Here is a 15,503-nt window from a genome sequence, read left to right as displayed (position 1 = left end):
TTGTGGTATTACGCCGGATTTGCAGCATGCAAATGCTCGGCGTGTATGTGCATTTGTATGTACATTCATAAATGTAACATCGACAGAGTAGAACACTGTGATCTGAGTACATTTTCAGTTGGTGTTATCGAGGATTTGATTTGAGTACTAGAACACTGTGATCTGCTTGCATTTTCAGTTGATGTTACCAAAGATTTGATTTATAATGTCCTAAGAACATGGCACCTGTTCGATAAGTGGCAGTCACTTTATTCCTGTAGGAATTGTAGAAAATTAAGGTACTCTTCGCACATCAGAAAATCGATATAACAGTGGTTTAAAATTTCACCGCATGCAATACTCGTCGCTTTATTCCCGTCGCGCGAAAAGACAAGTCTCTATCAGATCGAACGTGCTGAATTAGACGGAATGAATTGGATTGCGATAGTACTTTTCGAAATATCGTCATTAAATCATTTATCGTTTAAGAGAAAAAGCTTCTCGATAAAATTATCGTTTTGCAGTAACCCAATTAATTATTCAATAATCAGATACTATTTAATATAAATAAATTGCAACTTGCTGTATAAATATAAATTGATATTTTAGCAAAAATAGAAAACTCTAGGAATTTTTAGATCTGATAACGTCGGAAGGAATGGTATTTGTGCGAGGTATAAGATATGATAGGATTTGTATCTATTTCCTAAGCCGGAAGGTATATGGAGCAAATATATATAAATCGTATCAATTTACACACATGAGACGAGATGTTCGAAAATGTCGATACAATGCACAATTTATTAAATTCCACACTACCCTCGAGATATCGTTATTTATAGGGTACAAACGCAAAACAACAGATTAAATTTTTGTGTTGACGCTGATATTTTTCAAAACGATCGATTCGCATAACTTTAGGCAAAAAAAAGAAGAGAAGAACAAAGAGCAAGTCTGATATTCATAAATATTTTACTTATATCAAGATGTGGTATCTTTTACGGAGCGTTCTTGTTATTTTCCTCAACATCAAAGCGAAACGGATAGTTTCCCGCGGAGCAGTTATCTTTAAACATAATAGTGAATATACGATATACATTATTGTCAAGAAATTTTGCAGAGTAATGCAAAGTAAATTTTATTTTATCATATTTATTCGTATTTGAAGAATGCATTTATACATTCGAAAAGTAGAAAACTAATGAACTGTTTCTTCGCGCAAATATATTTTCAATATCAAAGGAGGAAAAGTTATAATTATGAATGCAATATCTGTGGAGTTATTGTAATACATTGCAATATATGGAAAGAGAGATAGTCGCTACAATAAAACTCTTAAATTTAAGCGGCAAAAATGAACAGTGATAATTCATAGAATAAAACAGTTTTCGATATAAATGCATTTGTGTGTGTTCTAGTGCAACCAAAATTTGTACGTGTCATCGACGAAAATTCGAAGAATACTCTGAGTACGGGTTCTACTTTAGGACCTATAAACGAGGGCTCGACAATAGCTCTATATTGCGAGAGCGGCAAAGGCAAACCTGTACCTACAGTGGAGTGGTTTAAAGATGACCAACTGCTTGAAGGTAAAATTTACAATTGTATCTTCACTAAAATCGATAAATCTGTTTATAAAATCATGCGTATTTTTGAACAAATTTAAGCTAAAAACATAATTAAACAGAACACACATAATTTATCTTTTTCAATTAATGATGTATCCCCTTTATAACTCTAATTTAAGATTACTTTGACTAAACTCGGATTAACTTAATTAGCGGAATTGCCTACGGCAAAATTTGTAATTATATAATTATGTTATTTCTAATTTAATTTTCTTTTTTATGTATTAGACAAAAAGTTAATTTCATTTATATTTTGACAAAATAGTTTATTGGAATTTACATATTACTAAATTAATCTGTTAAATTAAAAGTATAAAATTAAAATATCAAGAAATTACAATATATATTAGTTATATAATTGGCGTTTTTTTAATTCTACTTGTATATGTACTTATTAAAAACTGATTATAACAAATTCGCTCATGGTCGATATCTTAACATTTCCATTATTCGAGATGTAACATTATTGAATCAAGTGAGATTTTATCTAACATATAATATTTTAGTTAAAAATAAATGGATACAATGCTAAAATATATAATTTTACTTCGAGTGAAATTTTATATGAATTAAAATGTATCGTTATCATTGAACCATTATTCAAACGCAGATATTGAAAGACAAAAGAAACTTTAGCATTTATTAATTTTTTATTATAATCAATTATCGATAATGACGATGATATTATCAAAGACTTTTTCCTCTCTAATTTTATTTAATTATTAATTTTATGCGTTTTTAAATTAAAATAAATATTCAGTGTTTTTATCACAATTTTTTGTCATGCATATTTCGAAATACGCTTTGTTTTAATCTTGCGCGATCTTTTAAAATATATAACTAGTATTGTTTCTCTCTTTTCCTCTCTCTCTGGAGACATGCTTGTCAAGAAATATAAACTGTTCCATTTCAGCGACGAGCTCGTCGACTATCACTGATACCGGGGCAGGCACTGGCAGCAGTTTGCTGGAGATGCAAATTACACGGGAAGAGTTAGGCGCAACATTCACGTGTAAAGTCAACAATATTGCCCTCATGGAGCCACTTGCAGTTGATATTAAACCAAATGTACACGGTAAGTACATATACTCTACTCGAAATTAACGTAGCAGAATCTTTCTGCACGCTGCAAAAAATGTCTGTGAACTGCGCAATATGATTGAAAAATCCTTATTCAATGTATATTTATTTGTCATTTTTACTAACTTATACACGAGTGTGGAGGAATTTTCCTCTCTATGCTGTACTTTAATCTAACAATTTTTCTCATTACTGACTATTAATATACTTTGCTCCATAATAATAAAGTTTCAGATAGTCTATCAGTAATAAAAGCCTTCAATATATGTCAATAGAAAAATGTGTTTTAGTGATCAGTTCCGTTTGAAATATCGATTATACATCGAGTATCGTACGTACCGTCAATGGGGAGAGAAAAAAAGGGAGAAGAGGAGATAGAATCATGTGCAATTTCAATCGCGCGACGTAATTTGCAATATATACAGTATACAATTCGATAACCATCGATACAAATTCAACATGAAATTCAACATAGTAATAGAATAAACGAATGTGGATACTTCGACCTAAATTTGCAACAATCCACTAGGTACCGTTTATTCATTAAATCAAAACACGGATTCATCGAGTAAACTCGCGCACGCGCGAGGTATGAATATGAATAATACTAGAACCAAAGAGCACTATATCAATGTGATCGAGTGTGGAAGAATTTTTAGGCCAAGTGTACTTGTTGCGAAATATAAACTAGCTTAACTTTCAAAGTCAATTAGCATTTCCTAATAAAGTTTCGAGCACGCTCGAATATCAAAAAAAGGAGAACAAAGTCTTGTTTCTCAATTTTTAATAGCATTTTGTACTTTAATCAGTAACATAAAATGTAAAACAATAATATAAGATGTTCATCGTTAAAAATTAAAGAGAATTAATATTGATAATCGCGTTAAACGGATGTTTTTAAATAACTTGATGGAGATATTGGATATCATATTTTAGTTATATAAGACAGAATCGACTTTTGCAACATGTAATAATATAATTTTAAATTTGAATAATGTGACAATATTAAATAATAAATAATAATAAATTTAAAGGTACGACAATAAGAAACGAAAATAATAAACAATTTAAATCCAGCATACATGATGAGAAAATTAGCTAAACTATTATTTATTTACGTAGATTTTGTATTTTACAATTCTTTGAATTTTATATATTTAACAGTATTGAATACATACATTCAATTTTTATTTTTTAAAATAAAAATAAAAATTATTAATGAAATCTATTATCTGGTCCAAGATTGTGTTTGTTACATGTCTGTTAAACCTCAACTTAAAATGTATTAGGCATTCATATTAGAAAATAGAGTAAGGTATATTATTCTTTCTTTTTCTCTCTTGTTGTAAACATATATATTAAATGATCTGAGAACATGGTATTCAGTCATGTCAAATAACTATTCCATCTGTTGTAATTCCTCGCACAATGTAATAGCATAGTTAAAGAGAGGATTTCGTCCCAACAAAACTACTCACATAGATTTAGCACAACATATTGCGCGAGTTAGAATTATTACAGAATTTCACAAACACTCACTAACCGGTACCTCGTCACCCGGATTAAGAAATAGATCGATGCAAAAAAACAATCATGCCTCTCATATTTTATATAATAATGTAATTCAGACAATCTATTAGACACTTTGAGAGGAAAATTCTTCGCGCTTAAATCTTCGAAATCCGCATACAAAGGTATGAAAGTACCAGTGGTTTATACCTTGAAAAGTCTAGTGTAAAGCGAAAGTGCGCAAAATTCAATTTGATGCAAAAGAGATTTGAATCTCAAATTTAAATTTCTACGCGATCAAAACACTATGCGTACTACCAGATTATAAACTAAATTTTTATTGATAGTAATATGTTTTTTTTCAAATTTAGCCGAAATCCTATATTCCATGGTGCATCTTTTATACATCAGATAAAAAGCTAATTTCACTTGATGTAGGTCACGTAATTTTGCTTCATGTTTACTATCGCGATGAGAGAGAAGTCTTTTTCGCAATGTATTTTTTTTCATATGCTCCATATGGTTAATCGAGTTATAATAGTGCAATAATGAGGAAGAATCGATTATTCAGTACATGATTTCTCTAACTTTTATTGGGAAAAAAATAATTGATATTGAAGTACACAAAAATACGAAGGAAAGTCATTAAGACATACAAGTATATGTCACAAATAGTTAATTATTCTAAAATATTCTGCTAAATCATTAATTAAGTCACAAATGGATGTGACTTGTGGGATAACCATAAATGAAGTAAATTAGTTTCTGAATAGGTGGCAGTAATTGTTTACATAATCTAACTTGATAATAATTCATGTAGAAGAATTTTTTTCAATAATTATTTGTGATCCACTTAATGACTTTCCTTCGTAGTTACATTTTTTTTTATACGCGATTCAGATAACTAAAGTTTCGTATTGAGTTACTTTAGATGAAGCATGAAACTAACTAATATTTATAAATAAGCTAAAGTATGTGCATTATTAGCTACTCAACGGAAAAGCGCATCTAATTTAATTGTATAAATTGTAATACATTATTGCATTCTGAAATCCTGATCGATACGCGCTAATGGAATTCTCTTATTAACTGTACGTTATTGCGCAGATATATAATTTAAGTAAAAAGAAAAGAAAAGAGTATTCGCTGTTTCTTTGTATACCGAAATATATTATTCTCACATAAATTTGGAACAGTTTTTTAATGATCCATTATACAACTATAGCAGGCCATAAATTACTGAAAATTACTAAATGATATATAAGTCTTCGATAAATGTACACATATAGCAGAATATCTCTATAAATTTAACAATGTAATAAAAATACTATTTAAAATTTTTAATAATATTTAAGTTAAATAATAAGCAAGAAAAACAATTTTTAGTTAGTTTTTTAACACTACTACAGTAAAAATCCTTCTTAGCTCAGAAATTTAATCGTTTTTAACACATATTCAAATGTATGCACAAATCAGCTCAAATTATACACATTATTACGGCAATACTTATGATTATGGTTTGCCGAAAATCGCCAAGTATCTTAACAGATTTTAATTACGTTATTTTAATTACGGATCTGCTCATGCGTGCAAATTTTGTATATTATAATTAAATGTTTATCATTTTCACGCGAAAAGAGACTTTCATATATTCACACATGTGCACAGAATGAATTGTTAAATTATTAATTATATAATATCTTATATTTGTACAGGTGTTGCGGTCTTGTCACGATTAGAAATTTATTACCGATAGTCAAACTTTACACGTGCAATATTATAATATAATATCATATCGTAATATTATTATACAAATACGCAAATCCGCGTAACTCACGGTGTATCGATAAATTTATTAACTTTGAAGTTGGGATTAATTTTCTTGCTATCATGTGGAAACGCGTCAATTAATAAATTTGTTAAATTATCGGATTAATCTCTTATTATATCACATATTTATTGCAACTAGAGTAGTTATTATATTTAATTGATATAATGTAATGAGATATTATCGAAGAAGAAATATCTTATAAAACGAATAAATTTAATATTTGTATTGTAAAATTTAATATTTGCATTGTACATGTGTTATAACTACCAGCATATATATTGTATATAAAAGCGATCTCTGATAGTAATTTATCTCTTTGATTATATTATTATGTTATATTATATTTAATATTGTCAAAAACTATAATTTTTGAAATTTATGTAATGTAATTATTATAATAAAGACAATTCACATATAATTTCAAAAAAAATAAATGCTATATTTTACGTTAATAGATTGGAAAGTAATAATAATTTTAATTCTCATGAATTAAATATATATAATGAATTCTTATATAATGGAGAGAGTATATGAAATTATAATGTATTGAAATATTTAGACGATAAAAGTCCAGAGCGTATTCTTTTCTGATAAAGATATAATTAAAGAGAGGTAAAAATGAAATTAAAGAAATTAATAATACATTATTTAGATACAGAGATGCATTAATATATTAAAAAATTTCTACTATAAAAAGCTTTGCTTTTTTTGTCGAGATAAAAGCAATGAATTGTGGATCAACTGTAATCGTGTACTGCATGCAATATCTAGTAACGTATTTCTCTTTATTAATCTCTTTAAATTCCCATTAAATTTCAAAGAGCTTCAGAAGACAAAATACATTTTCAATAGTATATTTCTAACATCTTTTCATTTATGTATCGTTGCAATTTGTGACGCTTTTGCTTGAAATTTTCACTTTATCGCTATCAATGATATTCTTTTATACTATAAGGATGTAATACGCAGGATCATAGAGCACACTATCTGACGCTTTTACTAACACGTCGACATGCTTCGCTCCGATATCATATCGTGAAAAATTGCCTGCCAGCACGAAAAAAATCTAGACAGGTAATAAAACAATGTCGAAAATACTAAGAAAGGAGAAAGGGATAACAGCGATATCGTCAAAATTCAATGCGAAGCGCAATTTAAAATTCTTCAGAGCGTGATCCGTTCAATACATATATATATATATATATATATATAGAAAATATAAATATAAACTCCCACTGAGTCGTTCCTAACAACCTGCGGTGAATTTAAAGTGGAAATGTCGCGAATACCCGCGGGATATCTGCGAAAATCTCATGGCTCCGCAGCTGCTCGTTGGAAGTCGCGGAAGCAAGCTTTCGAGAGTGACGAGAACTCGCGAACGGGCACCTGGCGGAGCATTCAAGCAAGTGGATTTCTTATAGGGAAACAAAACCAGGAAATCGGATTGCCATCGGCAACAGACTTAAAAAGTCTTGTGGTCGGCTTACCGAATTGCGAACTCTTAGAAATTTTCGGGTGCGAAGAGGAAATTAGTTTAATGACGAGTTTTCATTAACAAGAAAAGAGAATCTTATCATCTCACGTATCTGACGATATCTTCAAAACGACTGCACGATTAAAAAAATATCTTATAAATTTTGAAGCTGTCCTGCAGAACAATTGGTGTTTCTTATAAAAAATTACTTTCCGCCACATATATTTTTTTTATATTATTATTATTTTTATTAAAAAATCAATATTTAAATTAAAAATTTTATTACACTGCATACATGCTCTGAGATGCAATTTTAGTCAAATAAAAAAATCATCTTTTGAAGACTATTGAAATTCAGAAGCTCATAAAATTTATATATCTTGGAGTTTATTTTCTCACTTATTATATATTATTATTCGCAATCTATCGTTACATAAATATTAGATATCGCAAATACATTTAGATACTTCAACAAAATTAATTTAAATTAAATTAATTCTGGATTATAACAACTTTTTTGTTCAATGGGATAATTATATTTCGAGATATCATAAGATGATGAATGAAAGCACGATTCTCTTACAAATTTTCATCAAAGTATCGAGTTATATTTTTATATCAAACGATGTATTTACATCATCTTCTCGTAGATACGATAAAATACATTCGATAATGTGATCCAGTATCATCCGTATAGATTCAAAGTAAACGTCGGTGGGCAGATTTGTTCGAAGATCAAAAGCACGTCAGCGCATTTTCCAACGGAAAAAAAAATATTTGTGCAAAGAAGAGGTGACTTTTTATACATTTTCCCCATCTCTGTCACTATGCTACCCTCGGTCCTCGGTCCGTTTCTCCGCATCTACCATCAGGTAGGGGGAGTGCAATTGAAGTCAAATGCAATTCCCGATATTAGATTCTCGCCATTCGCTCTTTGCTCGGTTCCTGCATCTTTTCTTTTCGTATTCTTCTTGTATTGAATACCGCTCACTGAATTTTGTCGATGAATCATCGGTCAATGCTTTCTGCATGACTTTACGAGAACCATCGATAACCCACGTATTAACGCTTAATCTCTCTACTTTATAATTAATTTAAAAAATTCTCTTTTTTGTGGAAAATATTTATAAGCTATATTTATAAGTTTTGAAAAAATATTATTTAATAACATTATTAACTTCGAGTGCATAATTTTCAGAGATCCGTGCAGTGCATAGTGAATCAAAGTGATCCTAAGCAATATTTAGACAGATATAACAATAAGAAATTATTTTTTGTTAAACAACACATATTTATAAAGAGGAAAATTCGAATTTTATAAATATTTGCGATTCAAAAAAAAATTAAAAATGTATCTAAAAAAATTTGAAAACATAAAATATGTTGTTTTGTACATTCAAAAACTTTTTATTTTTCGATATTAAGCCATGAACATTAAAATTTTTGTGGTTGATGTACATTTTAAGAAAAAAATTAAAATGATGAAAACAAATAAATTAAATAAAAGAAACAATTTAAATTAAGCCTAACTTTTAACTTTTAACTTTTTCAAACCATCGTTACAAAAAAATTGGCAAGAATTCAGACCAACTGTAGTGCTATTAGAAGAAAGATTGATCTGCACTAGGGTCATGTAATGGACTCGACAGAACTTCTAGTTGTGAAATATTATCAATAAAAAAATTTGAAGTTCCAATAACTTCCTACGTAGTTGAAAATTTAAAAGTAATAAAATACTCAACTCTTTTGGTGAAAATTTTGCCAAATACTCTTAAGAATGTTCATGATTAACCAAGAATATATATAACATTTATTAAGTAATATATACGACAACTTACTACATTAATATCTATACATATATATGCATATACATATATGCATGATTAATTTGATAACATATATAAATTAATTTTAATATAATATATAAATTGCAAGATGTTTTGTAAACTTTCCAATCAATATATGATAATGTCCATGCATTATATATATGTACATATAATAACCCGAGGGAAATTCAATGAATGTTATGATGTACAGGACAGTCCGTTAGGAAATCCATCGACGTTAATGGATATATATCTCCATATGCAACGACAGAACATATCGTCACCGATTAACGCGTTTCTACAGCAATTTTTATCATAAAGTGTGTATCCCCGTAGGAGCTTCCGGATCGATTTAACGATACCAAAATGACAGTTTTCAAATATTCCATTAACTGTAAATTTTCAAAGCAAACATGACGCTATAAACATGGAAAAGTCATCCATCTAGTCGACCTGCTACTGCATTGATATATACAGATATTTTGACCATTAAATAAACAATTCGTTTATCGAAATATGCACTATATTATTATGATTCTTGTCACAACGCGAAATATTTATATATCTCTAAAGACTTTTAATTCTCAACAACAATTTGTAGACTTCGAAAAATTTGAATTTCGTTTTATTATTCATTATTTTATTACTACTTAAAATATTAATAATTTATAATTATTTTACTACATGATTTTTAAAGAGAATTATATATATCTAAACTGTTTCAACATGTGTGTGTCTCACTACTCTTGTATTTCTAAATTAATTATACAAGGACAATTTTATTGTTCAGAAAACATCAGGAACGATACAAAACTGTCGAAATTGACATTTCGTACGTACATTCAATCATGTCTCGCTCTACTCCTGATTACATATACCAATCCTAATGTCACTATCGTGCCATGCGGAGGTCAGATACCGCACAATCATCATTAGATGACATCTACGACCGATTGCCAATGGCCACCTTCTACATGTATGTCCAGTAACTAGTATACAGTACAGAAACAGGCGTGCATTTAACAATGAATAGACAGCTATGGAAATCGCTGAATCTGAACCTGAAAATTTTATTATAATACAAAAGACTGCCAAATGCCAAACGTTCCGTCGATACGACCTCCAGTGTTCATCACGATCGTTTAAATTACAAAGAAGCGTTTATAAGTCGTCAGTTGCAATGCTAAATAAAATAAAAGATATAAAGAAAAAGTAGATAATAGATGATAATGGATATTTTTTTAATTAATTGATATTGATATTTTTTTAATTAATGTATTCATAGCAAGAACACGTTCTCATCTCGTGCATATTTTAATTAATTTATAACAGAGAAACGTATAGAGAAACGTACAATATAAATATAAAAATTTATATTGTAATAACATTAAATTTAAATATCGCGGTTTTTCACCGTACATATTAAGTAAAATATGTTTAAATATTTAATATGATAATCAAATATAATGAAGCAGATTATTAATTTTTTCCAAATTAATAATATATATACACAGGTCGAAAGAGAATCAAGTATTTTACAACACAATCAGTTTCAAAATCTTTTTTGAATATTCACGATTATTCTATTTTATTATAATAAAAAAATAATCTATAGTATCTCATTTTAAAGTATAATTTTGCATGAAAAATAATTAAGCTCACGTCGATGCAAAAATATAAAAATACTTTTTTTCTTTGCGCGAAAAAAATATAAAAGTACTTTTTTTTCTTTTCTTGCTTATTACTAAGATAAAAATATGATATATGAAAAAAAATAATAAAAAGACTTAAAAATTTAGAATGAAAAATGCTAATTTATACATATAACGTGTCTTTCTCTACTACTAGAATGTAAAATTGTACAGAACATGTAATTGAATATACGTGTCATATTTTTACTTTCTTTCCTCTAATCTAGGGCGAATCTTTTTGTGTACTCTTACTAAGCAGTTAGTGTTATAGAGATATAGGGGCATTAATCGTGTTTTAATACCATAGCAAGTAACAGCTTCTATCTTCTAACACTGCTATTATCTTTACAGTGCGCCCGTCGAAGATGGACTTAGAGGGAGTGGTTGGTCATGTCGTGCAGGGAACGAAAATTTTATTGCAATGTAAAGTACAAGCGGCGCGACCCGCAGCCAACGTAACCTGGCAAAACGGAACGCAATATTTAAGCGAGAGCAACGAGAGATTCGAGATGTTTGAGACAAAAGTAAACGAAAATGTGAGTAAATATTACGATATTGTATTTACAATCAATGAATGCATGGTTTCTACTCTAAGATAATTTCCCCCTTTCCCCCATCGTTATTTAAAAAATCGCTTTTTTAAAATTTAATTTATCTATTGTTTTATCTCGATTTACGCTTCAAATGAACAACTAAATCTTGTCAGTTAATTACGAGAGTATTTTGGTGCAAACCTGATTTAAAGCATAATTACGAGAGTTATTATTTAACGTTAAAATGTCAAGAAATTATTTTTTTTTTCATAGAAGAAAAAATTTTAGTTTCTAATCAGAAAAATCTTCCCATTCTCACCAAATGCGATTGTATAGAACTGTATTTTACATTGTATAGAATTCCTAATGTAAATTCTTAAGACGCTTGAATTTGTCGTCGATCCTGCCGCTATTTGCATCAAAATAAGTGTTCCAAAGAAGCATATTTGGTGACACGCGACAATGAATAGAGACTCGCGAAAGTTTTAATTCGGTTACTTACTTCGGCGAGAGAACATGGACAGAGTTACGCGGTAACTTCGCAAAACTACGTTTCGGAAAATCGATTGTGACGGCACCTGTCGTACATTTTAATTCATATTAAATATTTTTGAAGAACAGCAAATTTTCATCGTGCTTACTTCGAGAAACGCGGTGGAATCAACAAATTTATAAAACCCGATAATTCCAATCTTCTCTTTTCGAGTCATATCTAGTCTTTATTAACGCTGTGCAATTTAGATTTATTTAAAATCGTTTTTTATGCATAAGTATTTATCAATTAGAAATTTCTGGAATAGTTGAGCAATTTCTTTCAATACTTTATTTCGTAAAAGCTCATAATCAATAAGGAAATGCCTGCAGAAATTTCGAAAATATCGAACGGAATTAAATTCCTTTGATTCCATTCAGAATAATTTTTATTTAAAATTAATTTTCGAAGATGAGAGGATAGAGAATGAAATGAAACAGAAGCACAGTTCAGAAAAAGAAAGGAAAAGAGAACGTCGCCGTCGCAAGGAATCGTCATTTACTTCCGAATCGCCTGGCGTCGTTTTACTCTCGGCTTATAAGAAAAAAAAAATCAATTTCGTGCTCGAACAAGTAGCTGCACGACGACGGTGGCGGCATCGAAAAATCATTAGACCCTTCTATATATCGCTGCGCTATCGCGTGTATACGTAAATGCATATAAAAGTCGTAGGCGTCACGCAGCTATCATAAATCCATTACGGAAATATCTGAGACTATAAAGCGGCATGCACGCAAAATGACTGCATACGGAACCACTCGCACCTACGCGATGCAATTAGTACAAAAAAAATGTCACCGTAGTTAAAGGTCGTAAGATAGATGGAACGGTGCGATGCCTCGATAACAAAAAGTTTCTTTATGCACAAAAAATGCTGTCTCGCTTGGAACAGAATGTTCATATTTTGCTCTTCTTGCATATATGAATTTAAACAATCTTTACACGGAATATTATACGGAGAGATATTGTATAGCGAAAGTATATCACTAAACTAAAAATTAATTTGTTAATCGACATTTAATCGAACATAATAAAAAATCACGATTTTATCACAGGACGATTTACACATTTAACAGAATTTATTATCTCGCGCTTTAAATCAAACATTACTTCGTAATATCTTCGCAAATAAAGAAACGTATTTATTTGATAATGTCAACATAAAGATAGGTATTCGAAACGTATCGTGCGAAACGAATTTAATTCATTTTGCACTATCAATTAGCAATGTTTGATGAAGAACCATCTCGCGTCGACGAAATTAACGAATTGTTCTTGATTGTATCCCCAAATATAGTTTACATCATCGCGATTTGTATTTCTATCATTTGCAATTCCGCCTGATCGTGATATCATAATTAGCATTGTTTATTGAGTGCCTGATTACGAGACGAGCGACGGTGCACGACTAAATCCGTTCGCGACGTTTCACATGATAGCAAACGGTATTTGCATAGTGGCAAGCAATTATATGCCACGAATTCCTACCGACATGAGCGTCGCGTCATAACAGAATTAAACGGATCACATTTTTAAACTTGGTTACTCTTTATCGCGCGAAGCAGGATATTACGTGCTCAGATGGTTTTACAACGATTTTCCAGCAAATATTGTCCCATACTCTTCTTTCTAGTATGCTTTAATGAATCGCAAATTTCGATCGGCGCCATTCTTGGAAAATAAATACAGAACAGCTTCTCTAGATTTAGTTACTTAATAGGTTCATAAAAGAAAAAAATTGTCTTCGGAAAAAGAAGATAAAATGAGCATGCGATATGAAATTCCAATGCCATAGAAAAATGTATATTGGCTTCATTTTCATGCAATTTTAATTCTATTGAATGTATTGTTATGCTTTGACCTCTTTTATTATGTCTATTTAGTCAATTGCTGCTATTTTATTTGAAAGATTTATTAATTTTGTTAAATCATCATATTTTTTATTTTAAGATTAAATCTTTTTGAAAGATAATTAAAAATTATGATATAAAGAATATCGATTTTCTAGATGAATATACTCATTCTCACTCTCTCTTTCTCTCTCGAGCTTGACATATATTGTCTGAGTTATTTTTAAAAAGTTTTTTTAGTCATCCATTGTTTATTAAAAAGTTATTAATCAATAAATGTTCATGCAAATCAAAGTTCGAATGTTGAATACAGATTGACATTGAAAAAATGAATTCAATACAGTTTATATAGCGATATTACTACTATTTATATTCTACACATATGCACACAGAACTATATAAGATGTTCAAAAGTATCAAAAATTGAGAGTGAAAACTACATGTAGGCAAAGGAGAGGCTTCATGTAAATTTGCAATATTCCACGCAAAGCAAAGTCTATCCTATACCATCCGATGCTTTCAGTGTAAAATAAAATTGACAATTACATTATTATACATAAGGTACAATTTTTTACGCAAAATGAAATCCACCCCGTGTCTATCTCGATATTTTTAGCGTGACAAAATCCATAATTATACAAGTTAAATTCTCGTATTATGAATTTACAACTTTTAATGGAAAGCGAGGTTCAAAAGTAAACAAAAATCACTTTTTAACATATGCATAAAATTACAAATTCATATCATTATCATATAATTATAGCCTCATCATACTGAAAGCACCGGGTGATGTGAGATGAATCTCGCTTCGCGTGGAAAGTTACAATGTAAAAAATTTTTCTCGCGTATACATATATTCATTTTTCAATTTTTGATATTTTCAAATGTCCTCTGTGAAAATTTCTATGTTTATTTGAGTGTAGCATAGATAATAATGTTTGTATAAATTGTAAATCTCTAATATTGAATTTTTCATTGTTAATCTATGTTCAAATTTTGACTTGTATAAATATTCATTTGTTAACTTTTTAATAAACAACAAACAATTACTGAAATCTTTTAGAAATTATTCAGATTCGTGAGCTTAATAACATGTAGCAAAATCAAAATTTGGAAATAAATAATTAATCCGAGATTTACTAAAATATTTGCAGATTTAATTTTTTATTAGAATATGTATAAATTTGAAGTTACTTTTTATTAAAATAATCATATCCATTAAAGGCAAATATAATCTCGGTTTTTGCAAACACTTATATTTCATTAAATAGATAAGAATAAAATATACCATTTCACAAAGGAAGAAAATAAGCGCGAAACTTGATTAATTTTATCGCGAATACGAATAACAAATTGTACATCGTTGTTATATGTGTTGACTTGTTACAATACATTTTCAACTGTGCCATGCAATTACGGGATCGTTAAAATTATGCGGGACGTTGAATGCTGCGTGCGATTGCGTTTTTTCACAAATTGGAAACTGACAAAATTCCAACATTTTTTTATCAAAGATGTTTGGTCAAAAAATCTATATAACATAAAAATAAGATAATTAGATCATTCCCGA

General features: G+C 29.4%; 1 protein-coding gene across 11 annotated transcripts in view; it reads left to right on the top strand.

Annotated features, from left to right (window-relative positions):
* The window catches only part of Nrm (neuromusculin), a 176,515-nt gene that overhangs the window by 126,197 nt on the left and 34,815 nt on the right, over positions 1 to 15,503 (top strand). For all 11 annotated transcript variants that reach the window (XM_083109506.1, XM_083109498.1, XM_083109499.1 and 8 more), the window contains 3 exons: positions 1,398 to 1,568; positions 2,521 to 2,682; positions 11,370 to 11,554. In XM_083109506.1, coding sequence (XP_082965632.1) covers positions 1,398 to 1,568; positions 2,521 to 2,682; positions 11,370 to 11,554 — 518 coding nt within the window. The remainder of the gene's footprint in view (positions 1 to 1,397; positions 1,569 to 2,520; positions 2,683 to 11,369; positions 11,555 to 15,503) is intronic.

The sequence above is a fragment of the Camponotus vicinus genome, unplaced genomic scaffold, assembly GCF_025532165.1.
Source record: "Camponotus vicinus isolate PSW18456_S1 unplaced genomic scaffold, iyCamVici1.0 SCAF_9, whole genome shotgun sequence".
Lineage (NCBI taxonomy): Eukaryota > Metazoa > Arthropoda > Insecta > Hymenoptera > Formicidae > Camponotus > Camponotus vicinus.
The sequence above is the reverse complement of the archived record's forward strand: the minus strand, read 5'-3'. Positions and strand labels throughout refer to the sequence as shown.